This window comes from Perna viridis, chromosome 3 (assembly GCF_037379345.1).
Source record: "Perna viridis isolate PV_CMFRI_1.1 ecotype Kerala chromosome 3, ASM3737934v1, whole genome shotgun sequence".
NCBI lineage: Eukaryota > Metazoa > Mollusca > Bivalvia > Mytilida > Mytilidae > Perna > Perna viridis.
The window spans coordinates 11,362,926-11,389,433 of record NC_142447.1 but is presented as its reverse complement, the minus strand read 5'-3'; the positions used below and the strand labels follow the sequence as shown (position 1 = coordinate 11,389,433).

General features: G+C 32.3%; 2 protein-coding genes and 1 long non-coding RNA gene across 8 annotated transcripts in view; 2 read left to right on the top strand and 1 right to left on the bottom strand.

Annotated features, from left to right (window-relative positions):
• LOC148620999 (uncharacterized) overlaps positions 1 to 682 on the top strand; it is a 43,452-nt gene extending 42,770 nt beyond the window's left edge. For both annotated transcript variants that reach the window (XR_015920835.1, XR_015920834.1), the window contains one exon: positions 334 to 682. This is a non-coding gene — a long non-coding RNA (uncharacterized LOC148620999). The remainder of the gene's footprint in view (positions 1 to 333) is intronic.
• A 9,733-nt stretch (positions 683 to 10,415) lies between these two features.
• On the top strand, positions 10,416 to 16,719 carry LOC148620998 (peroxidasin-like). 2 transcript variants are annotated; one of them, XM_088574970.1, is made up of 8 exons: positions 10,482 to 10,538; positions 10,827 to 10,876; positions 11,126 to 11,449; positions 12,688 to 12,918; positions 13,701 to 13,781; positions 14,466 to 14,774; positions 15,270 to 15,557; positions 16,578 to 16,719. In XM_088574970.1, exons 1-8 carry the CDS (start codon positions 10,522 to 10,524, stop codon positions 16,667 to 16,669), a joined length of 1,392 nt encoding a protein of 463 aa, XP_088431096.1. In that variant the 5' UTR covers positions 10,482 to 10,521; the 3' UTR covers positions 16,670 to 16,719. The 2 variants fall into 2 exon arrangements, with proteins under 2 accessions (XP_088431097.1, XP_088431096.1); XM_088574971.1 differs by lacking the exon at positions 10,827 to 10,876 and having other exon boundaries at positions 10,416 to 10,538.
• LOC148620997 (putative ATP-dependent RNA helicase DHX34) overlaps positions 15,851 to 26,508 on the bottom strand; it is a 30,302-nt gene continuing 19,644 nt past the window's right edge. The window contains exons 20-27 of one of the 4 annotated variants that reach the window (XM_088574968.1): positions 26,136 to 26,231; positions 24,778 to 24,924; positions 23,524 to 23,669; positions 22,477 to 22,709; positions 21,359 to 21,526; positions 20,353 to 20,461; positions 18,354 to 18,505; positions 15,851 to 17,329 (exon numbers count right to left, since the gene is read on the bottom strand). In XM_088574968.1, coding sequence (XP_088431094.1) covers positions 17,175 to 17,329; positions 18,354 to 18,505; positions 20,353 to 20,461; positions 21,359 to 21,526; positions 22,477 to 22,709; positions 23,524 to 23,669; positions 24,778 to 24,924; positions 26,136 to 26,231 — 1,206 coding nt within the window. In that variant the 3' untranslated portion in view covers positions 15,851 to 17,174. Of the gene's footprint in view, positions 17,330 to 18,353; positions 18,506 to 20,179; positions 20,462 to 21,358; positions 21,527 to 22,476; positions 22,710 to 23,523; positions 23,670 to 24,777; positions 24,925 to 26,135; positions 26,232 to 26,508 lie in introns of those variants that run through there. The other 3 variants (XM_088574969.1, XR_015921054.1, XR_015921055.1) reach the window with 3 other exon arrangements.

The following is a 26,508-nucleotide window of genomic DNA, read 5'->3' as shown; positions in this document are numbered from 1 at the left end:
GTGGTCTGACCTCATTTTATTTTGATATCGTACACATATGTGCATGCAAGATAACATACATTGCACATGCAATGTTCTTTAAAAATGTTTTATAGCCATAGTGAAGTCAGATGATATTTTTCTTAGAATATTCAATAGACATTGATTTTGAATTGCACAGTTAGATTTACTGGATATGATTATAGATGTAGAGTAACACCATACACTCAATCAACAAATGCAGGCATTTATATATATACAACTACATGTTTGTTAAAAAAAAAAACATTTTTGATTATTTTTGTAAAGTATTAAAAATAAATGTTTACTCTTTTTCTTTTCTTACATTTGCAGATAGACAAATATGGATGAATCGCTTGTCTGTTTAAAGGATGAAGGCGTTGTTTAGTAGCAAGACATTAATACTACACATGTAAAAATAACTAAGTTTTATTAAATAGTGAAGATTTACAGGATTTAATGAAATAGGGATTCTAAAGAAAAGCCAATGACAGTGTTTGAAATGCTGAATGTACATACATGTTACATTGGTGCTGAAACCAAACGATACTGGCACTGCCTCTGCATATATTTTCTACAGCTGCAAAAAAAAAACAATTCAGTTTTTGTCAAAGGAAACATTTTTCAGGCTACAAATTATATAACTATATTTAGAAGTTGAATAAAATTGTTTGAAACAAAATTTAGTTGGAATATTGATTTTAAAGTGTTAACTGTGAGCCCGTATCGATGGATTTAGTGTTAAAGTCCTTCGCATAACGGTATGGTAATTTTGTTTCATAAGAATTGCGAATGTTATCTGTTGAGTACAATGACTGTAAGTGGGATTTTTTTCCATTATGCAGTTTTATTCTCTTTCGCTAGAGAACTGTTTAACTAGGACTAATGTAAAAAAACAAAGACCTTATAGATGTAAATTCTCAGCAAATCACACACTACCAAGTTGGTCCTGAGAAAGAGCAACTGACAGGCTTTTTAGGGAATTGAAAATGGAGCATTCCCAAACCCCGAATTAGCCTATATATGTATACATGTATATATATTTAATGTAATAGTGTCACCGCAAAACATTGTATATTGGTATGGTGCTGACAGCGGAGTCACCGTCGGCGGCGTCCGTGTCGTCGTCCATATTCACTTGGTTTTCGTGCGATGACTTTATAGTTATGATTGATCCAATGTTATGATTTTTTTATAAGATTTTACTAACTACTAAAGAAATGCTCTTATTTGATTTTGAGTTTATGGCCCCTACCATTTTAAATGTAACTGACAGATACCACACTGTAGGTTTCTGTTTATATGGAAAAAAAACCTGAGGGTCCAGAATTTTATCAAGCTAACCTGTATAAATTGGAATGGTCAATCTCTTAACATGACATAGCAAGTTCAACACATCCATGCAAGTACACCTTCAAGGAAGAAGCGTTGTAATATGTATGCAATCCATAGTGGAATTTGTTCCCCATTTAGATGTTTAGTAACACATCTTAATGGATATTTATCAACATGTGTATAATTCAATTATTGGTATCAATAAATGGAGAAGTTTTCTAGACAATGCAAACACATATGTATGTTCAAATTTTCTTTTCGGGCAATACCAGTCTGCGTCCATACTTGCTCCTCGGGCAATGCAACTCTGTGTCCACACTTGTAAATACAGTAATAAAATGCCATTAGCGATCAACCTTTGCCTGTCAACATCAATTTTAGTTCATTTTCTTCATGGGGAGGTTTTAAAGCTCGAAATCCATTCACATTGACATTGTTTTACATAACACTTGTGATATGGTTCATTTTCCCGAAGTTAATTGGTCAACAGGATAATGCACGTGTTTAACTTTCATTGCCTATTATAAAAAATCGTGATTCTATTTTTTAACTTTCCCTCTACACGTTGACGTACTCCCAAATAGTTGGAGTGGGGAAACGTTCTCGGACCCACGTGGGTCTGGGAGTAGGCTAGAGCGTCAACAGAGCAGCCCAGCCGCTAGTAGGACACACTCTGAGTTCTTCGGTCAAATATCCCGAGGGCTGTGCTCCGCTACCTTCAACTACTAACAGACGTCAACAGAATCCTCGTACGGGGCGGTCGTGCGAGATCCGTAAGGATAGGCAAGACCGTAAAAACCCCCAATCATCATTTTTAACTTTAATAATGAAGACAAAGTACAAGTAAACAAGCATATTTTATGACGCAGTTAAACCAGGTATTAGGTAATATTCCGGTGTCAATAAAAATATTAAATTTGCTGTTGATTTAAAGTATGCATTTATAATTTTGTCTTCTCCACTGGCTTGTATTTATTTTAGATCGTAAATACAGTACGGGGCGCCGAATGGGACTCTTGTGGTTTTGTACTCAAAATTCAATTTTGCACAGACAAAAGGGAATTTTCGTCAACAAAAAATGAGTGCAGTTTAACAAAATTTATAACATACTACAATTTTGAATTTTGTCATACAAAGTAATCTGTCAGTGGACAAAAGTTACTTTTGTCATGACAAAATTCTTTTTTTTTATCACAGACTTTACTTTTGTAACCTAATTTGAATTTTAGGTAACAAAAGTCAATTTTGTATGCAAATTAGTTAAGTTTGGATTATGTGAACTAATTTGCATACAAAACAGAGAAATATTATGACAAAATTAAATTTTCTCACAAAATTCAACTTGTGTTTACAAAATTGAATTCTGTCAAAACAAAATTCACTTTTGTGTCACAAAAATCAATTTTTTGAGACAAAAGTTTATTTTGTGTCACAAAAATCTATTTTGTATGCAAAGTAGTTTACAGAATCCCTTGGATGCAAATGAATTCTCTCACCACGATTTTGTAAGCTTTCTCATTGGATAGAGTAACCGCGGGTCTCGCAGAGGCAGGTTTCCGATTACCTCGAGCAAGGACATATAGGCTTATTCACGTTTCTCCAACATTTAATTATTAGACTAAAACAAGTATGGATACAGACTGGTATTGCCCGAGGGGAAAGTATGAATGCAGACTGGTATTACCCAAAGAGCGAATTTGAACATACATACGAGTAACCAGTGGAACTAAAATTCTAGCGGAAATCAAAGGAATGTAATCCAGGGACAAAGACCAGATATTGGAAACAGACAAACACAACAATGAACATATTTAGTAACTAAAATAATACAAACGATGCAACAAAAGTAAATGAGAAACTCCACTTAAAACCGGGAGCATGGCCCAGGTGTACCGGTAGTGTGAACGTGTTTGCATCATCCATTTACTGAAATCAATAATTGAATTATGCACATGTTTATAAATATATATTAACATGTGTTGCTAAATATCTACTGATATCAATAAATGGGGAACAAATTCCACAATGACTTGCCGCAATCATAAGACATGTCATATATATTCTTCCTTTAAGGTGTACTTGCATGGATGTGTTGAACTTGCTATGTCATGTTAATAAGGATTAGACATTTCACTTTATTTGGGTTTGCTTGGTAAAATTCTGGGCTCTCAGTTTCTTTTTTTTTTAGATCAACAGAAACCAACAGTGTGGTTTCTGTCAGTTACATGGATGGCCCTAATTTTAAAATGGTAGGGGTGTTTAGATGTTATTATGTAGGATAGAGGATCAAATTAATGATGCATGTCACAACAAATCAATATTATACAAACGTCTATAACGAAAGCTATATTTTTATACATATCTTCCCTGTATCAATTTGATCCGATGAAGCAGTGTAGTGAATAGATTCGTCACATTCTGAGACGTTTGTATAATATTTGACAGTTCTAACATCGTTGGGAATTTTTCAGACCTTTATATATAAATATATATTTTTTATATAACTGTCCCGTACTACCATACATCGTGTACTAAGTTACAGCCCTAGATTAATCCTATGAGGAGGAATGACCCGGCCAGCGAAAGCTATATTTTTATAGCCTAGCTGGCCGAGTGGTCTAGGGCGCTGGACTTTGTACAGGCGGTGTTGCCATAGATGTCACAGCGGTACGAGTTCGAGTCCCGCGGAGGGAACGACCAAAAATTTGCATCGCAAATTTGACAGTTCTAACATCGTTGGGAATTTTTCAGACCTTTATATATATATAAGCCAAGTCAGAAAAAAAGCTTACCTGACAATCTCTAGCACTACTGGAATAATAAATATTTCATGCGTTTAGAACTAATAAAATGTTTTCCGGTCACCCTACTGACCCTCCTTCAGACCCCTACTGTAAGTTTTTATTTGAAATTTTGAAGAAAAAAATAACGTAAAAATTCTGTCGATTGTCTTTCAGAAGAAAAGAAGAAAACTGAAAACACAAATGCCATTAGTGTGCTCTTGGTAGTGGATAATCTCTTTTTGGAATTCGGCACTTGAGATATTTTTTTGTTTTACCACCTCCGTCAAAACAAAAAATTACTAATGCGCCGAATCCCAAAAGGGATTAGGCTGTGGACTGAGTCTATTACATGTTTGGTCTTTGCATATTTGGTTTTCATTGTATCTTTATTTTTTTCGGCCTTTGAAATTTCTCATCAATTGACTGGCATGCACCAGTATCCGTCTTACATGCACAGGAAAGGGACAAGACCGTTTCATGTATCGCTTATAAACTGATGCTGAATATGTATATGAGGAAAAATGTAAACTTTAAGTGGTTACAGAGTATTAAAAAACTTTAGATTAGGGTGGGCTCTCAAATATTTGGTTAACGCAAAATGTTTTGAACATTGAATGGTTAAAATGCAAGGTTAAGCTATGTCTTACTGATCAGTACAATCTTGACTGTAAGCTGTAAAAAGAAACACTTAGTATTGAAGAATATTTTAAAACTCTTGATGAGAAAAAAAAACTTTTTTAATATTACACTGTATGTAGATTTAGAACAGTTAACCATAGATTACCAATAGAAACAGACCGTTGGCAAAATGCCAGTAGAGAAAGTCGTTTTTGTAATCTATGTAACGTAGAAATAGGGGACGAATAACATTTTATTATGAAATGTCCAACACTTGCAACAGAGAGGAAACTGTATATCAACAAGGAGCTTATAAAGCACCCATTTATTATTTGTTTTACATGTAGGGCAATAATGTCACAGAAAGATAAAAAAAAAGTCTGATCAATTTGGGTGAATTTATCAAAATTATTAACAAAGAGTGAGTCCTCCTCACTAACTTCATCTATACTGTTATGTGTCTAACTTGTCTGTAAATAGTTTTGTATAGCATGTATTGTATATATGTTATGTGTCTCTATACCAAATATGTGGTTTATGAGAAATTTAAAAAAAAATAAGGAACCACTGGAACTGTTTCTCAATCTTTCATGTGAGCTATGAACAAGCTGACTTTTTAGCTACAATTGACTACATTTCCTGAAAATCATCCTAATTAGATAAATATTTTTTTTAAATATAATGACACAAGCTGAAGTCCACTGATCATGAAAATTGAAACAAGTGGATTAATAACTTGTACATGTAATTAATAATAATCAGCTTTATATATTTGATGATTATTGTATACAGTTTTAATAAAATTATATTGCCTAAACATTAAAGATGAATTCAAATTTTAAAGATGAATTCAAATAATTGCCTTAAAAAGATAGAAATATATATATATTTTTTATTATTTATCGTTTTTAAATGCTACTGTTTTTTGGCAAAAACAGAAAAAAAATAAATAAAAAATATTACATTGTTATTATTATTATTATTATTATTATTATTATTATTATTGTGTCTCTAGTCAATGAAATCATTTAAAATATCATCCAGCATTTTTTTATTAAAAAATAAAGTTAAAATTTCGCCGAGCAGAACGAGGCGAAAATTTTTTGCAGGTTAAATTTTTTAAATATTCTTCTAGAGTGGGTGAAATGTTGATGTATTCCCTGTTCTCCAATCCAAAACTTTACATGCAAATCTAAAGCAGCATCAAAATCCATTTCTTTACATGTATATACTCGTATATATAAATGGGCTAAAAACCAAATTAAGACAATATTAATTTGCGGATCAGCCAGCCGTACAAGATGGACGCCGGATTTTATTAATATAATAACAGTCACATCATTAATATCTTATATACTCATGTAATAAAAAATAATAAAGTTCTCCAACCCCATTCCAACGGCCAAGGCACGCCCAGGAACAACCAGAGATAAAACCTTTTTAGGAAAAAGAATTCTCTGGAAACCGGTGCTTTCATGGCAAAAATTACCTTTCGACAGACCGTCTAGGAGTTCAGCGTGAAAACCTGCACTGACATCTTGAATATGTGTGAACTTTATTTTTCAAGTAAAGTTATACCTCTATATAAAACTATCGAAATTTGAACTTGTCACTGCGAAAGGTGGCTAGAGAATGACAACACAAACCCATCTGAAAACCAATTACCATTGGTCCGGATTAACCTCGAATTGACAATACAATATTTTCTCGCTATACTAGCTAAACGCGGGAAAATATATTTCTATCGTAGTAAAATTAGCGAGAAATTAAGTTTATAACCTAAAACCGGCTTATATCTATCCCTGACAACCCATGCTCTGCAAAGGGGGGGGGGTGCACTCCCGCCACGCCCCCGCCTGAATCTGCCCCTGAAACCCTTTTGAGGACCTCATAATCCCTAAACTTATTCATCTGCATATCTAAGTTGACTTTTGTGACACAAAATAGACTGTTGTCTCTTAAAATAGACTTTTTTCTCACAAAATAATCTTTTGTGACCAAAATTAAATATTATCTCACAAAAATGACTTTTGTAATTTAATTTCCATTTCAGGTAACAAATGTCAATTGTCTGCAAATAAGTTATTATTCGCATACCTATTCAATTTTGTCTTTACGAAATTAAAGTGATCGTAAAACAAGTCTTTATAATATAGTTTGTACGAGAAAAATTATTCTGTTATGACTGAATTCAATTTTATGTACACAAAATTGATTTTGATTACAAAAAGGTCAAGTCCCATTCAGCACCCCGTATACAGCGATGAATTTATTCATCTGTTATATTTTCATTTATCGTTTCATTGGCACAATCGAACACGTGATTTTCAACCTCGGTTTTAATACTATTGTTCTCATCATTTGTATTAATTTTAAGGATAAATGTCGTAAATATTATGTAGCAGTCTATGTAAGAATCATGCAAATCAGGTAAAATATGATACACCTAAAAAAAAAGCTACATATTTTTATTTTTTGCTTTATATGTCTATATGAGGAAATGAATAACTATTCAATCCAATTTATCTGCTCTTGGGAGATAATCAACATGGAAAATCCAATAGTTTTTATTGTATTTTCTACACTACATTCTTTATAATTTTTATCTCCTATAATGAACAAGGGTGATATGAAAAGCCACATGTTACTTTCTGTTAACTATGACATTTTAAGAAAAATATCAATAATAAAAATATGTAGGCTTTCCAACCATGAATCACCAATGATTCCTATGCTGAGTGCTACTTAATACCGATGTTACGTCATTAACCTTCCAACGTTCTTATAAATTGTTTGGTTGTCTGCATTTTTATATCAATAGAAAGAGTAATCATGGGAACCAACATTCTATCGGAAATCAAAAGGAAGTAATTAAGGGACAAAGATTAGACAATGAAGACAGACAAACAAAACGAAGTTCATAAAGTAACTAAAATAATAATATATATTACTATTGCGGATCACGCAAAGGTCAAATCCTACATGCCAGACTTTGTCTTCAGTGTAGCGAGCTAAATAAAGATCTATTCGACAAGAACGTTATTCCATTCCCATTATGTCAATCCGGCGAAATAGAATCTGCGAATCACTTCTTACTCTTTTGTCCATTATATCAATCACTTAGGAGACAACATGTCTCAGCACTTCAACTACCTGATCAACTGACTTCAAATTTTCTTCTATTTGGATCAGATGAGATGTCTGATGATTATAACGTTGAAATGTCTACCAAGATTCAAAACTGTTTGATACAGAGCAAACGCTTAAATTAACAACCTAAATTACACAGTTACTTCTTTTGAATAATTTTAATAATTCCTTATGACCTGAGTAAATACATAGAGCATTAAATATCAACCTCTTCATTTTGCACCAACCTCACCAAATGCACGTTATGAGCACTAGAGCACTACTTCCTTGAACTGTGCTATATGATATAATTATTATTCATGATTTCAGGAGACGGATTGATATAAGCTTTAAGTCTTGTTTCTGAATCCTGTGATTAATTTGCTATTGTTTGTTTCATTCTATTTTTGGTTTGATGTTAAAATATGCAAATTACTTAATAAGTATGTTTAAAGTACAATAATACATACAAAGTAACCAAAGTAAAAATGAGCAACTCGAACTGCACTAAAAACTGGGAGCATGGACCAGGTGCACCGGTAGGGTAAGCGTCCTCTGCATTTCTAGAGACACCCGTCGAGTTGCTCATAAAAAAATCAAGTCCGGAGTAGACGAAAGACGAAAGGAAAACTATGACACGTTGAACAAATCAGTTTTCATGGTGCAGATGGATACATCGTAACGATCCACGAGTTCATGATGACGACAATAAAACTTTCTGTAGTGATGATTTCAATCTTATAGCAACATAACCCTGTTCCAGAAGCCTAATTGTAAGAAGTCTAGCGCAATACAAAAATTCTGCATAGTTACGGCATACGGCAAGTTCTGGCATAAGTATGAGTTGTGATATGAAAACTCCAAACGCAGGTGCTGAAGAGATGTTGCCATAGATGAAAGGAAAGTTGACAATTCTGAATGAAAAGTCATCACGTTTGTCGTAAAGTTTGGTTAATATTTTTTTCCTTTACCATCGATCTCTATATGTAGGTAAGGAATATGAAGCTGATTTCACAGTGTCTGTAGTAACCTTTATCTCAAGGTATTTGGGGTAGATGCGATGCATCAAATCCCCGAAACCAGGATTGTTTAACGATAATGCGTCATCTTTAAAGCGGAAACTGAGATTAAAGGGTCTAGCTGAACGACCTTCTTTCCTTCTGATCAGATTAGTCATGAAGTCAGTCTCATACGAGTGAAGGAATAGGTCAGCAACTAGAGGAGCACAATTTGTTCCCATTGGAATGCCTACCGTTTGTTGAAAAACGCGTCCACCACACTGGACAAATATGTCGTCGATCAAGAATTCCAGAATTTTAAAAACATCTGTATATTTTGAAAATGAATTGGAGTAATTTTTTACAAAGTATGAGGAATCTCTACCAAGAACTACATATTTATATCTAGGTGTACTATCTTTTTTTGGAGAAACAAAGATGTATGTTTTTGAGTCGGGATTTTAATTGAGTATGGGGAATAGAAGTATACAATGTTGAAAAATCACTGGTTTTAATACTACTATATAATGATAATAATTTTGAATTGAGGGTCTCCAAAAGATCTTTCGAATTTTTCAGGATCTACATTGAAATAATACCACTATGGGAGGAACAAGTGTTGTAGTAAGACTGTAGACCCCCTTTGACAGCTATGAGTATAGAAATTAAAAGTTTTGAAAGAGATTTGGTGGTACATTTTGCGGATTCAGCTATGTAACTTTGTATGGATTCTTGTGGAGTTTAGGAATCCAGTACATAGACTGTAAATCACAATTATCGTCTTTGGTAGAGAGACCAAAAGAGGATAGCACAGATTTATGATTTTCCATTTTCTCTTCTTTGGAGAGTGTAGTGGCAGTATAGGTTTATCACTGCTATTAAATTCTACGTCTACCTTTGATAATAAACATTGGATGTAATATGTTTTGCAGACAAAAACAGTGTTGTTTTGGGCTTTGTCTGGTTGTACGACAACATATTTGTCAAGTATAGACAATGTTTTTGCTACATGTTTCATGTCTTTGAAAACAGATGTAGTATTGACGCTCTTCTTAAAACTTTCATTCATTTCAAAATTAAAGACCTCACGGCCTTTACCCAGTCTGACTGAGAATCAATGTCACCTTGTTCTCGTTTTATCCATTTCCTTGCGTAGTCCTTCACGGAAACGTAAGAACTTTAAAGTTATAATTTCTATTGATAGAAAGTTTGTTACAATAAAACAGGTAGTTTTTCATCCATATTTTTCTCTCTTTTTTTTTACAGCGTTTCGCATTTGCGTGCTATTTTCAGTGGTGTTTACAGTTTTAATTTTCTTATTTAGTTTTACGATATACTTGTCATGCTGATTCACAATCACCTTCAGTTCTGGTCGGACACTTGATTTGTACTTTATTTTTTGGGAACCTACGTCCCGAATTCTAAGCTTCTGGTCACACGGGAGTTAACATTAGTATAATACTGATAAACTCACTATAAACGCAGATGACATACCTAAACAAAATAGGCCGGTTGCGGTTGCAAAACTATGCAACTTCGTTTAACTTGCGGAAATTGAGTCAACGAGTTTCAATTGAAATATTTGTATAGTGATATTTCAAGTTTTGTATAGAAAGGATGGGGATAAATATTAAAATAATAATAATAATTTCTGCAACATGTTTGCGCACGTATGGTGAGTATTCAAACATATATATATATAGAACGTCGCGATATTGAAGCCAGTCAAAACGATTTTTCTGTCTTATTTGATTTTCTATTTTGTCATCATAATGAAGTAATGGTAAAGATATTTTTTTCTTTTTACATTTAAAATACTTTATCAGTTGAATAAATAGTTTGAAATGACAATTAAACGCCTAGGTAAACTAATTAAAACAATTAAATTTATAAAAGAACTAGTATATTTAATTTAATCATCAAAAATCATTTTCAATGTAGTACAAAACTATGTTCTTCTTAGGCCATCCTTAAAAAAGTGTTTGTTTGCTGTTTATCGACTTGCCATCTTAGGTAAGTGATTTTTCCTTTTAAAAAAATGCCAAAAAGTGAAGCCAATGTGCTAAAAATGTGCCTAAGAAAGGATAAAAAAATTGAGTAGGTCGATAAAAGGCATACCACCATTTTTTAAGGTCGGCCTAATATCATGCACACAAATTAAAAATATATAACTGTTAGTGTCAAGAAACACAGGTTAAAATATACTAAACAGAGGGGACATTTACTAGATACCCTTTTAATTTTACAATAAATGTGCTTTAGTTTTTGCTGTTACAAAACCATCTATTGAAATATTACCCAAATCACCAACACCATATCGCCTGACCGTCGGAGATCAGCTGCAACTTACTTGTATTTACAAGAGCAATGATGAAACTGTTCCTGTTAAACCAAGTAACCTTGTATTCTACAAAGATGAAGCACCAATAGTTGACCGCTTTCTAACGATTAGACAACATAGTGGTGATACAGTTACACTTGTCATTTATACTAAAGAAGACAATGGCGCTGAAATTGCCGATTCTGGATACTATAGATGTAGTTATTCAGAATGGCAATATCAAATACGCATACAAATCATTGCAAGTAAGTGACATACTAACATTCGAAGGCAACCTATTTTAACGCATGAATAAAAATAAAAAAACACACACAACATCCAAACGTTCGTATCTTAGTTACTGTTACGGTTTGTATTTTATTATTTGTAAAAAAAACCTTATCAACTTAACTCCTACATGTGTTAGGTAGGATGAATCTGACAGCAGCATACCATTTGCACCCAAATGGCAAATTCTATTAGATAAATGAGGCATACGAAGCTGGTTTGCTGTATATCTAATAACACACTGGTTGAAAATTAGCACTTTATCTAAATACTGTTCAATAAAATGAAATTCTTACAAAATATGAATTACAAAAGTAATCAATTCAAGGGAACCAAGGTTATAGCGGTAATCAAAAGAATGTAATCCAGCGACAAAGACCAGACATGGAAAACAGCATACACAATAAAAACATAAAGTAACTAAAATTATACAACGTAACAAAAGCAAATGAGCAAATCGGACTCCACCAAAAACTGGGAGCATGGACCAGATGCACCGGTAGGGTAATCGTCCTCTGCCTTTTTAAAAACACCCGCCGAGTTGCTCATAAAAAGTCAAGTCGGGGTAGACGAAAGAGGAAAGGAAAACTATGACATGTTGAACAAATCAGTTTTCATGGCGCAGAAGGATAAACTGTATATAAAATATATACACGATAAACAAACTGTAAGCTTTGCAATGATAGGAATTGTGCTAACTTGAATACATTGTACTAAATTGAAATTAAGCACTAACTTTCTGCAAATTTTAACGAGGAATCGGAATTTATCCAAAAAATCCCAAAACTCAAAATATGAATTTAAGAAACAGCGGAGATAGGATTTATGAATCGGGCCACAATGCTTCCGTAATCAAACCGACGAAGTCAATGAGTACTAAAATAATGGGACTGGGCTGGTGGATAAAATGGTGCTTGTGCCTGCAGACGACTGATCGTCAAGGCAGAGGCTGGTTCCTATAATAATTTGTTGACAGATTAAAATTCCGCTTCCTTATTTGGCCATAAATATAAAGATATTATGAAATTCATCAGATATAATTTGTTTTACATCATAAATTCGTTTATGCCCGAGGACATAAATACACTTATATCGGTATTACCAAACATCAACATAAATAAATGTAAATGCATGCCCTAACAGCCTTGAATAATACTGCTTCAGTACATGACAGTACATTGTTTGTCATTACGTTACGTTTTGTTTATGATTTTAGTTTCTTTCACCAACGATGCTGAAGTCCTTATAGGATATAATGGACATTATGTTTACTATTCTACATGGAAAAACCTAACATTAGAGTGTTCACCAAGTTTTCCCAAATCGAACATCTCAAATCAATACTCATTGAAGTGGTTTAGGAAAGACAAACTTTTAGGGCAAGAAACAAAATTATCAAATAACAGAGTTTTAGCAAAAGGCAATCAGTTGATCATTGTTCAAGCAGGTATGTTTTAAACACAAGACTCTAAAACTATAGAACGCCGTTCCTTGCCTTTCATTATACGCTTTCATTATAAATCATGCTAATAGTTTGATATAATTTATATGGTTGTATCATGTAATAATGTTATATGTTCAGAAAGTTCTTATGATGAAATATTTGGAACCATGGAATTTAAGAATAACTGTCGACTCAATTGTGAAATTCTTGTATTTTCACTGATGCAGTTTAAAACGCCCTACTCGCATCGTTGTTAATAGTTAGTTGACTTGGTTAAAAATGTCCGAAACCATTTGTCTCCGAGGTGTACGGGCTAATATCATCATCGGTGGTGCAAGGTAAAACTAAATGTGAGGTTCTCAAACAAACAAAAATTGCTGCGTTGACCAAGTTTATTAAAGTTACTAGGTAAAAGTAACTCCGGATTTGTGCGTTTTGTTGGTTGAGTGTTTTTTGTTTTATTTCGTCTCTTAGTTATTATGATAAATTTATATTCAAAGATTGAATATGGTACATGTGTACAAGAAAAAATTGAGATCTGTGCTGACGTTAAACTGATGATTTTTCATTTCAACTTTGAAATTTAAATAACTATTTTTAATTCACTCATGAATAAAGCCTCAAACATAAGGTACATTGTTTTAATTTAGTAAGAACAGACTGCAAGAGAACTGTAAAAGACATGACATCCATCAAATATTATCTGTTGAAGACTGAGTACTAAACTCTGTATCCCAGACTCAAGTCAAATTTGCAATACTAATACTTTTATGTTTTCGTGACAGATCTTGAAGACATTGGGGAGTATCAGTGTGTGTTTACTTTCCAGAATAAGGACACGTTAAACAAAACAGTTTGGATAAAAGGTACATAGAAACATGTATTTGTGCAAAAGAAAATATTTTCACCTTTAATTAAAGTAAACTCAAAGGCAACAACGTTCAAAACAATATCTGAAATTCAAAACGGCCTCGGAGCAGACTCAGGAAAGACAGCGGAAACAGACACACGCAAAAAACTACAGGTATATCAGCAACCTACACTTCACCAGCACCTGAGACCGTATCTGGTGCAAATGGCATTGTAAGCATTATAGGTTATTCTCGTGATTCTAGAGACACAACCACTGAATTAATTGCTTTACCTGTCCGAAAAACGGAAGAAAAATTCGATGACGTTTTAAAAAAAACTGAGTCATTGTTAAAGAGAAGGACCCAATACTTCAATAAATTCGTGCCATCCAATTTTCAACATAAAAGCAGTTTCTATATATGTCAGTATTTAACTTACCTTTAGTCCGAATTTCCTCTGACCCTGCAACCCTCCTCTTTTTTGTTTGGATCAATATCCAAACAAAAAAGAGGAGGGTTGCAGAGTCAGAGGAAATTCGGACTAACTTACCTTAAGCGTAAATATATCAAGCTTTTAAACCACTGATTCATGCTTGATTTAACGTGTAAAATAGCTACAGTTATTCTGTCGAGCTTAAGAAAAAATTATGATATATAGCTATACCCAAGACTAATTAGTTCGCTGTTTTATCTTGTCAGCACCACCAGTCATAATGAGAAACTACTTTAATCAACAAGATTTAGAAGTAGGTCAGACCATTAGCATTGATTGTCATGCAAGGGGTTTTCCAAGACCCAACTTATTCTGGACAAAAGATCGGGTGTTTTTACAAAGCAACGATAGAATACAGATCACTAATGAGGTGGGTGAGGCTGGACGGGTTAGTTCCACACTTCAGATTATAAATACTACCTTGACAGATCATGGGGTTTATCACTGTAATGCTGAATCAACAGTATATCAGTATGGGGATGATAGACCCGTTACAGTTTCAGTATATGAAAGAGGTATGTACTTGATGCAATCTGATTAAAATCAGCTGCGAGGATACGCTACATTGCCTTACTCTTCCTAACGTTGGGGAGCGTAAGGCAAAGTAGCGTATCCTAACAGCTGATTTTAATCAGATTGTACTTGTTGTAACAGAAAAGGTCCCAGCCAATTAAACAAATTGAGATTACAACTCTTAGTTGTGTCAATCTATCTAACATCCTATATTCCTCAAACTGAAGTAAATGGAACTTATATAAAAGACAGACATTACTTTAATAAATAAATAAATTTAACTGCCAAATCTTAATTCAAATCAGAAGCGATTTGGTGTCCATAAGAATGCACAAAATCAGTAACAAGCATATGGTCATGTACTATGGGAATTTACAACATTTTGAAGGATTGTTCTAGAGAAAGTAAATATTTATATATAGAAGAACTTCGCTAGTATTGTAGTATGCAAGTAAAACTTCACTTCATCACTTGTGTATTGTCTTTTCATGCTTTAGCCACTCCTGAAATACTGTCATTAAAAACAGCCTTGGAATCAGAGTTCAATGAATGGAAGATAAGCTGTAATGTCAGTGGATATCCATTCCCAGACATTTATTGGTTTAAAGATGGTCAACTTATACATCATGGAGGGAAATATCATATTGCTAGATACATTCCAAGATTTTCTATTCTGGTTATATCCAATGTGAGTGTGAGTGAAGATCAGGGAATGTATGGATGTTTCATTAACTCGACTGGAATGATGGGGACTGATTATAGAACTGTTACACTTCAGTACTATGGTAGGTTTTGATTGATATAAACAAGCGTTTGTTTAGATTAAAATAAACATATTTTTTGTATTTGTACAAAAACAAAAATTAAACCAAGTGTAGGAATAGTCAGCTGATGGTCAGTGTCTCTCATATCATGCAAATGATTAGCTAAAACTGTGTTGCGAAAGATTTTTTGGGGATTTTAGTGGTTTATATCCACAAAGACAGTAGAATTATCAACTCAATTATCTGCTAGAAGCAATGATGTCCTAGTTTTATATTGCACGAAATGAAGGGTGTAACGGATATACCGAAAGTGCTATCATTTTCAACTTTATTGTTATAATGTTATCTAATTACAAATGATTGTTAAATACTGAATATTACATGCCAAAATCTGTATCATATACTGTATTAACCGGAGACTTATATCACCATTACATGACTTTAACATTTACACAAAAAAGTGCATGTAATTGAAAGGTAATTGAAAAGTAATTTAGCACAACATGCTTTTCTTTAAGAGTAATTGAATTACCATGATGTGTAATTAAAAAATGCCAAATTACATATGACATTCAATTTCATCAAAAATTGTAATGCTTTACACTAAATTACAATTACAATTGCAATTACCCCATCCCTATTTTAAGGTAATGATTTTTTGTACAGGGAGCTCATGTCATTGACTGAGAAATAACATAAAATCAAAACATTTTATATTTCTGCAATATTTTTATCAATCTAACATAATGTCAAGAGAGGAGTGTACATATATTTTGCTATAAAGTATGCAATTTCTTGCCTGTGAATTTGTTTGAAAAAAAAATCTCATATTGCCCAAATGAATGTATCCCAAAAACATATTATAATATACTTCTGGTGAAAATAAGAAATATATAGAGAAATATGTATTGTATACAAGCATTTCAGTTCATAATTCATTGAAATAATGACAATATTATGTGTATGCGTCTTTGTGTTTGACATGAGATGACTAATATTTATCTGAAGGCTTTTTTTTAAATGTATTTTGTTACTTTTCAGAGCCATATTATCTAGCACAGAATGGGAGTCCAGGACTGACTGCTGTGGATTTTGTATTGATCTTAATGTTATTTCCCTTGTCTTACATGTAATTCATTTATTTCATTCTTTTTAAAGTGGAATAAAGGGTATGTGAAAAATATTTCTATGCAATCAATTAACATGTCCTTTTACTGACAACTGACCACTGAAATTCACATTATTCTTCCAGAAATGGCCCTTTGTGAGTTGAGACTATCTGTGCAAGACGTTATCATGCATGCTGGTCTTAATTCCTTGTCTTAACCAATGAAACATCTTAAAAGTTGCAGTGTCATAGACATATTCATAACAAAGGCAAAAAGAAATTTGACCTCACTCTATACTATGTTTCCAGAAACAGCCACACTCTCTTGGGAAAGTGAACAACATAGATATATATGTTTCCATGGAAGTAACAAGCACTTTAATCTCCACTCATGTAATGAGTAAAATATCATTGCATTTTTGATTACCTTTATAAATCCAAATCAGTGTACATCCTTTTCAAATGAAACAGAGTAACATTATGTACAGAAAATGAACTAAATTAGTCATCAAATTTCTTTTTTTTTCATATCATACATTAGAACATGATTTTTTGTGTTTAAGAATCTCAGTATTAGTAAATTGAAAGTCTTTGTCACATCTATCACAATGATAAGATTTTCTCAGTGGATTCAACTGTACATTCTTCTCTTCTTCTTGTTCGTTCAGTGTTTCTTCTTTCGTTGCTGAAAAGCATTTTACAATTTTATTTATCAATTTGGGAGGGCTAAACAAGGATTCATTCAAAAGTGACAGTAATTTCAAGATGTCATTGCTAGTGTCTGAAAGCCCATTCTCCTACATCTTGGACTTACTAGAGTAATAGAAGAAGTTAGGCAGCAACCATCTGATTTTCTGAGGGGAAGGGAGGGCTATAAATTTTAAAAAAAATTGTTCCTGGCAAATGTTGGAAAAAATAACTTGATTTATCGCTGGAGAGAAATAAAAGTTTGTTTAAAAAAAAATTACCAAAAAAAATTTAAATTGTTGCCTAATCTAAAAAATGAAAAAAAAGTTAGACATCCTGAAAGAGCAAGAGCAATACTGTTCATGTGAAAGATGTTAGTAGTAAGATGACAAAAAAAGATATTGTTTTCTATAGATGGTATAAAATATTATTTGTTTTTGATTGGCCCTGAAAAAGAGATTATTTTCCCTCAAAGTTTGTCTAAAAAAAATTGTTAGCCCTCAAAAAATCAAATGGTTGCTCCTTACTGTTTCTTGTGGAACTACATGGTTTATCGTTTGTATTTTACTTTTCTCAAGATTTCATAGTATCAGAACCAAAATACTAAATAAAAAAATATATGTTAGCAAAAAATAAGTACTGTGAAAGTACTTTATTTCGTGGATACCAATTTTCATGGATTAGGGAAGATACACAACTAAGTGGATTTTTGAATTGTAGAACAAATAATTACCTGTAATGACTGCTAGTTTCTTGAAAGTTGCACTCATAAGAAAATTTACATCATCAAAACCATTTAAGTCCTGTAACATCTACAATTGCTGTGGAGTCAAAATAGCAACAACAGTCCTTTAAGTTTCATTGAAATTGTATTTTCAATTTCAAAAGACTTAGTAAGTGTATTAAGGCCACTGATTATATTGCCTTCCTTGTTGCTGCAGATCAAATTTAATGGGTAACAGATTTACATCATTTCTTTGAAGACAGTCTACAGTGTTTTATAAGACATTATATTAACTAACCATTGATATTTTGACTTTGGCATTCTGATTCATGTTGTAATCTCTCTAACACATTTACAACTAAGCTGACATTACATCGTGGACAGGTCCAGTGTTTCTGCATACTGGATGTATACTCTCCCCATACAGTAGCTGATGCCTCATCTATCAAACTAAAATCAAAAGATATTTATTTAGTATTTTCTTTGATTTCAGGAATGCTAATTTGACAGAGTATCCCGTCAGCCAGGGCTAGTGCATTTTAGGTGTGGAAGTTGTTTATAATGTTCCACTTTTCCTTTGGCAAGTAGAAAAATTTAAATTTTTGAAAGGATTTGTTAACCATTTATGTACCAGTCCATAAAAATTCAGAAACTGCCCATATTAAAGTGATTCATGGCATAGAAAAAACCCAAGGAACAAATAATGTTTTTTTTAATCTACGTATGCTATATTTTTGTGTAACAGTTGTCCTTCCCATATTCAGATCTGTACTGTTGAGAAAATCATACCTTTATCTCCCACTAAAATCAACCAAATCAAACAAAATCAAGAACAATAACTCTTACAAGGTGCTAATTTCAATCTATATAAATTTTATCTCAAAAGTGCAACTTAGACTGTTTCTGTGATCTGTAACTGATTCTGTATAAGAAATAAAAGTGAAATCGGTGGGTTTTTGATATGCATGAATCACCTCCTGTCTGATTTTTATAAAGACTAATACTTAAGTCCAGAGTAAATATCTAGTGGAATTAATCAGGCCCACAGACAGGACCTTGTAGAGGGGGGTTCTTTAAACTCCCATAGCCAGTCCTACATCTTGTACCGCGAGGTGCTATTGACTTAGTTACATATCAAACAAAACTTTGACTTTAATAGTTAAGCCCCTCTGGCTACGGTAGTGTTAATTTTTGCGTTTTACACAGACTGCTAAAATATACCGAAATTAGCACCATGAAATTACGCACTTTACAGTATCATACAGTCCTTGAACCGATCCGTGCAACGTTTTGACGGATCGATGACCAATGACTGATCTCATCGCAGTTTTGTTATGTAAAATAATGTAATATCTGTTTGAAATAAAAGAAATGTGAAAAAAAGTACATTATTTGATGTTTAAATCTATTACATGATGTAAATTTGTGTAAAATTGACAAAGAAAATCGTAAAAATCTTCATATACAGTGACTGCTTTGTGGTCACATGATTCAATCAACCAGTTTAATGTATCATTTTGACGGATCGATGACTGACCGGAAACTGATCGGTGACCAATGACCAATCACATTTTTTGTTGCATGGATCGGTTATGGTACTGTATCACAGTGTCTCAGTTCACCTACAATACCTTTATTGTTTGTATTTCAGTTGAAAATGGAATATGTCCCCTTTCAAATTGTTTGATTTACTTAGAATGTGTATACAAGGTACAATAGCATGATCAATATTTCACAAAAAATTATTCAATAAGCCCGACTGATTCTGATAAACTGCTCAAAAGTGCCCTTCTTCTATAATAGTAACCCTATGTCCTAATTTTTCAAGTAAAACACTGTATCACATCAGCTTAACAATTTAGTCATTACTAATATAAACAAAAGTCCCATTAAAAATGTTTTCAAAATACATGTACTGGTATATAGATTTAATAAAATTAGAATATTTAAGGTTTTCTTTTACTTGGCTTTACTTAGTTTTCTCTTGTAAGAAATGTAACAAGTATATACATACAAAGAAATAAGTCAAATGTGTCTGTAATGAGTTAAAAGTTACAGCTCTTTATTGGTACACTGTAAGATTTTTTTAGGATAGAAATCAATTTTTTCATCAAAATGACTCACTCTGATACTGCCTTTTCCCATCCAAGTTAAAGAAGGAGGGGAATCACTCAATTTTCTTCAGGTGGATGGTATAAATAATATACTGGTACAGAAGGATGCAAATATGGCACAACAGATATCTCCCAACTGTTGATACAGTACTTGATAATGTGAATTCTGCTTGACAGACCTACCAGTTATGACAAAGGTAATCATTGATAAGAATTCCTCCTTTGACTGGATGGGGATCATTCTTCATGTCTGACAGAAATAAACCATTCGGCAACTCTTCACTCCCGGAATCTACAAAATATAAAACAGAAGAGAATAGTTATACAAAAAAGATATTGAAATTAGATTTAATTATTCAACACAACATTGTTTCCAATATAGTGTCCTGCCATGTTTTATTCTTGAAAATTATGTCATCTTACTACTTGGGAAGCTATAATAAAATTATGAAATGACTTATCATACAAGAATAAAGTGGTCTCAATTCTATTTATTTAAGAAACTGTCCATTTAGAAACCAAGCAGCTCCTATGATATGCATGGCACATTGTAAATTTTGTACCACAGAATATTTTGTTCCAATGTAATGTTTATATCATATATATATGTCCAATAGTTCTAAGATTTTTATAAGCAATAATGGATGATTCAGAAAAATGATTTTACAGTTCCCTAAGAAAGTCACAAAATTTTGCACAAAATGAAAGAGTCTTCTCCCTTTTTTAATGAATTTCAATGATTTCTATGAAATTGATTTCTCCTTAACTATTGCAGTTAATCAAAAACCAACATTCAACTTTGAGAATGGAGGCACTTGCAATATGAAATAAATGAAATATTTTTTTAAAATAAAATGTGTCATGAGCCACCCACTGCTTGGTTTTTATATGGACACCCTCTTAAACCAAGCAAGAACACTGATAACCAATCAAGTATTTTTTTTATCAAATAACCTAGAGTAGACCATTACCTACTTATAAAAAATACTTGATTTGGACACCTATTGACCTGCATTTCTATTCATAATTTTCCTAATGGAAAGAAATATAAATTACTAATTTCTAATACTAGTAAAACCATATGTGAGTGTTTTGTTAGTTTTTAATGTGATGCTACTCTCCTAACCATACTATATTTACTGGCTTGTGCTCCAGCCCAATGCTATGTAGTTACAATACACTTTAATACCTCTTTCAGGTCCTTTATAGACATACTTCATCTCAGCTGCCATCACTCTCCTGACAGCATACAGAACATCACTACTTAGAAACTCACTCAGTTTTTTGGCTAGTATCTTCTCAAGCTTCTTGGCTCTCGGATTAATCTTTTTCTCTGTCTCCATGCTTTTAAAAGTGTCTATAGGAAGTAACCATAAATTTCACAAGTGCATTAGCCTTGTAGTTCTTAATAAAAATTCAATAAAATGCTTCTATAGCTAGATGCATCTGCAGATGTCAAACCCTGAACAGATGGACAAGTGTGGACACAAAATTCAAAAAGATGTTTACATCATACAAAAAAAAAAATCTTGTCATGAAAACTGCTTAAAGCCTTTTGAAGTTATTATGCAATTATGGGGAAGCCCCCCCCCCACCATTTTTTATGGATAAGTCCAAAAACTCAAAAACATAAAATCAGAAATTCATTACATTTGAAGAGGAACCTACCATCAATAGTAATAAACCATTTTTAAAAGTTTCATGAAAATGTGTGCAACCACTAACAAATTGTAGTCCAAAAACAGAGAGATCACCCCCTTTTTATGGACATAACTGTTAAGAATATACAAAATTTAAAAGGGAGCTGAAGTCAATATAGATAAACAATTTACTAGTCTCACTGACTTTGCTGCAAGGTTTTTTGAGTTACAGTTAAACATATAATCACCCCATTTTTGAACTAATAAAGTCCCATAACTCAAAAATGAAAAAAAGGGAAATTTGTAAAAATTGAAAGGGAGCTGACATCAACATAAAAAAAATATATTCATCAAAGTCTCCAAAGAATAGGTAGAAGCATTTTTTATTTAACATTGTGCAAAGTGTGAATGCACACTGGTATACCATCATACCTGTCTAGACAGACAGGAGTATACAAACTGATAAAAGTTTGCTACTAAGTACATAATATAGTATTTACAATACAATAAAAATCTCGTATGGTAAATGAACTTTGACCTTTCATCATATATTTAAGCTTTAAAACATGAAGTAGCAATGAACATCCTATGATGTCAATGAATTATAGAAATTAAAATTTTGACATATTTTAATTTACCAATGAAATATATACCAAAATAAGTTTACCTTGAAGTCTCAGTTTTAATAAATTCTGCCATGTTGCTCTAAGCATTATCACACTAGATAGTGTATCCTGAGCTATTTCTGCATCAGGGAACTTGATCTCTAACCATCCATCACAGATCAGTCTGGTACAGTCAGAATTGGTATCCAGGTAGTTAGAAAACAAAGTTACTGTTTGTAGAGCTGGTACCCTCATAGTGTTCACTAAGTATGGCTTATTAGTCTCTAGCAATGTGCTTTAAAATGGGAAAAAAGAAATTTTGACAGAAGTCTGTGTTTGAGTTCATAATTCATTAATGCGGAATAGGTCAATATACACTTCTGTATATATCTAAAACAATGAGAACATTGACAGACTCAGAAAGAGTTAAACTGTTCATTGCAGATATTAATTATAAAGAATGTACTATAGAATTCAAAATTAAGGGAGATAACACTGTAAATGATTTTGAAACACAATAGAAAATATTGAATTTTCAATGTGAATTATCTGAAAAGAGCAGACAGATTGGAATGAATGATACTACATTCCATCACATTGACCCACAAAACAACTTATTAATAAAAATGAAAATAAGTAGCCTTTTCTGAGGTGTATCACATATTACAGAATTTGCATGATTCCTACAAGGACTGGTACTTAAAGTTTCTTTATTAATTCGCATCTAAATATCTACAATTCAGTCTCCAAGATTTTGTCACATAAGTTGGTTAAAAATTCTTTGTTTATGTTTTAAAGCCAACTAAGATAGTATTGGTAGTGTTCCTCGGAATTTGCTTCGTTGAAAATCATCAAAAGATATTGTTTTGACAAACGAATGCTGAATGATTTTCATGAATCTGTGTAAGTTTAATTAACTACCAATTAAGTATTTATGGCTCAGTCAAAAGGAAACATTCTAATCAAAATTCTTACTTAACAACAGCATAATCAAGGTTTACATCTTTTAATATGGTGTATTAATTATAAATGATACTTCCATCTTCATGGAAAAAATGGATAAGCTAAAAGAAACCTTAAGTTAAGATTTACATATTCTTAATACTTACACATATGTAAGTAACTGATGTTTATTACTGAGTTGACCCCGAAGATCACTTGGTCCTACACTCTGTTTCTCTGGAGGTGGAGGCTGAAGAAGCTCCGGTTGGCATGCAAACACTGATGTAGGATGAAGCAGTAAAAATGGCTTGTTCTTATAAGAAAAAAAAAATACCCTTAATTTTACTGCTCATATATAACACTTTATTCAAATTTAAAAACTAGACTACAAGAAATGCCTCCATAGGACACAGATGCTTCCACAATCCATAAATTTCAGTAGTGTTATCAGTTCAATGTGGATCCTAAAATATTCAAAAGATCTTCTGGAAACCTTCAATGATATATTGAAATTTAAAAGCATCAAGGCCTATAATTATTCAAATCCGCATACTTCTTTTTCCCATACTCAGTAGAAATCTTGACTAAAAACATTACACATTATTGTTACATCTAAAAAAAGATAGAACAGTTAGATACATAACCAAGTACTTGGTAGAGATTTTCCATGTAAAAAAAACTACTGGAAATCATCTTCTAATTGGAATAGGAATTCTTTTATAGACTATGTCAACAGTCAGTAGGTATTCATGGGAACAAACTGAGTATCTCTGCTACTCACTGATCTATTTCTTCACACTTATTAGCTGACTTTTTAGTCGATCTTATCCAAAAAGAAGGAGCATCATTTAGCAAGATTCTTTGATCTCAGTTTCTGCTATAAAGATGAAATTTCGTTTTTAAATAATCCTAAATTTTGGGGTTTTACACATTGCATCTACAAAAAAAAGAATTTAAAGATAAAAAAAATGTGAATGGATACAATAAGAAATAAATTTAATATAACCATGGATACATGTTTATGACTTTAAATTGTTTTCATTTTGTATCCTTTGGCATTTTTTTATTTGCAACTGACAAAGAAAGTTGTTCCTTCGATATATATATTGCAGATTTGTGAAAAGATTATCTATTTCACTCCATAAAGAGAATTTGTGTTTGAATGGAGAGAATATGATAGAGATCAGCTGCACAAAAAGGTTTCATAAAAATTTACATGTATAAATTCCTCCATGAAAGTTAGAAGTATCATCAAATACAAAAATATCATTCATATATATTGCAAATTTCAATATGTCTTCACATGTTTCAAGGAGTAATCTCTGAATTAGAATCAAATATATAATAAGATATAAATAAAAAAATTAATTGTGTATAAGAAGTACTCATAAAAGAAATACAAACATAAAGAGGCAAATTACCTTTGTATGAAATGATTGTTCTGAGTCTGATTTATAGGAGTTAGTATCATCAGCTATAGCCACTTGGGGATACAGTCCACTACATAGAATTATTTTTAACAGGTTGATATCCTTTAGGTTGAAACTCCTACTCTTGTTAGATATTGTCTGAAAGTATATATACGACAAGCAATATAAAATACTTGATCAACATGTTCTCATTTATACAGGAGTCACTGCAGACAGCAACATGAGGTTGTACACAATAACATGATAAACTTTCTAAATAAAACCTACACAAGAATACCCCCATTTGATTGAAACATAATCTGGCTAAGAAAATCACCACTTGTTCCTATCATAATCTGAAGATATTTCTACTTCTGCCAAATATAATCTAGCTAAGGTATCCCAACTCGTTCTAAATATAATCTAGCTAAGGTATCCCAACTCTTTCTAAATATAATCTAGCTAAGGTATCCCAACTCTTTCTAAATATAATCTAGCTAAGGTATCCCAACTCGTTCTAAATATAATCTAGCTAAGGTATCCCAACTCTTTCTAAATATAATCTAGCTAAGGTATCCCAACTCGTTCTAAATATAATCTAGCTAAGGTATCCCAACTCGTTCTAAATATAATCTAGCTAAGGTATCCCAACTCGTTCTAAATATAATCTAGCTAAGGTATCCCAACTCTTTCTAAATATAATCTAGCTAAGGTATCCCAACTCTTTCTAAATATAATCTAGCTGAGGATATCCCAACTCTTTCTAATTATAATCTAGCTAAGGCTATCCAAACTCTTTTTAATTATAATCCAGCTATGGCTTTCTCCATTTTTTCTAATTATAATCTAGCAAAGGATATCCCCTGCTGTTCCACATATAATTTAATACATCAATCTGGAAAGTGATGTAAAAATTAAAAAATATCAAAAAAGTCATCACGTCAAAACTTTGTATTTAATCTAAATGCTTCCAGCCATGTAGAAGCCAGAAAAATTTGTTCCTAAATGTCCATGATCAACAGTGTCAAGAAAACCTACAATTCATCATGTCAAATATATACATCAAATTTAAAATCATTTCAATGTTTAGATTCAATGTAATAATTTTACATTGATGATCTATTACACACTAGCATATCTACAGAAAATAATGTATTTATATAATAAAGAACATTCATCAAATGTCCGTCCGTGCAAGACCGGACAGTGTAGTCAAGGACATTAAAAAAAAACCCTCAGTCATTTCATCTTGTAGTCTATAAGTTATTATATAGTTAGGGTAATATTCCTACCAGTCACTTCAGTGTTGCTAGAATTATGACAACTACATAATAATGTAGATGAAACCTTTAAAGGTTGTCAATATTTACCTGAAGTTTGTTGAGATCATGTGACAACCTAAATTCTAAATCTTTGATATCTGTTCCTTCATCATCTTCCTCTTCTCCTTCACTCAATCTGTATTCCTATATAAACAGAGATATGAAACAAGTCACCTACATAAGATGTAAGTGTACTTACAATGATCGGTCAGATTTCAAATACTCTTTGTTTCCAATTATATTTTTTTCATTTCAAAGACAGATTCATTATCAAGAATTTCATAGTATACATATTAATAAAAGGTACCAAATCATAGATGAGTTAAGTTGGAGTATTAAGTGTTCTATTACTCAATATGAATGTAATAAACATGATAAATCTTTAAAATGACCTACATGTAGTAATGATGTTTACCAAATT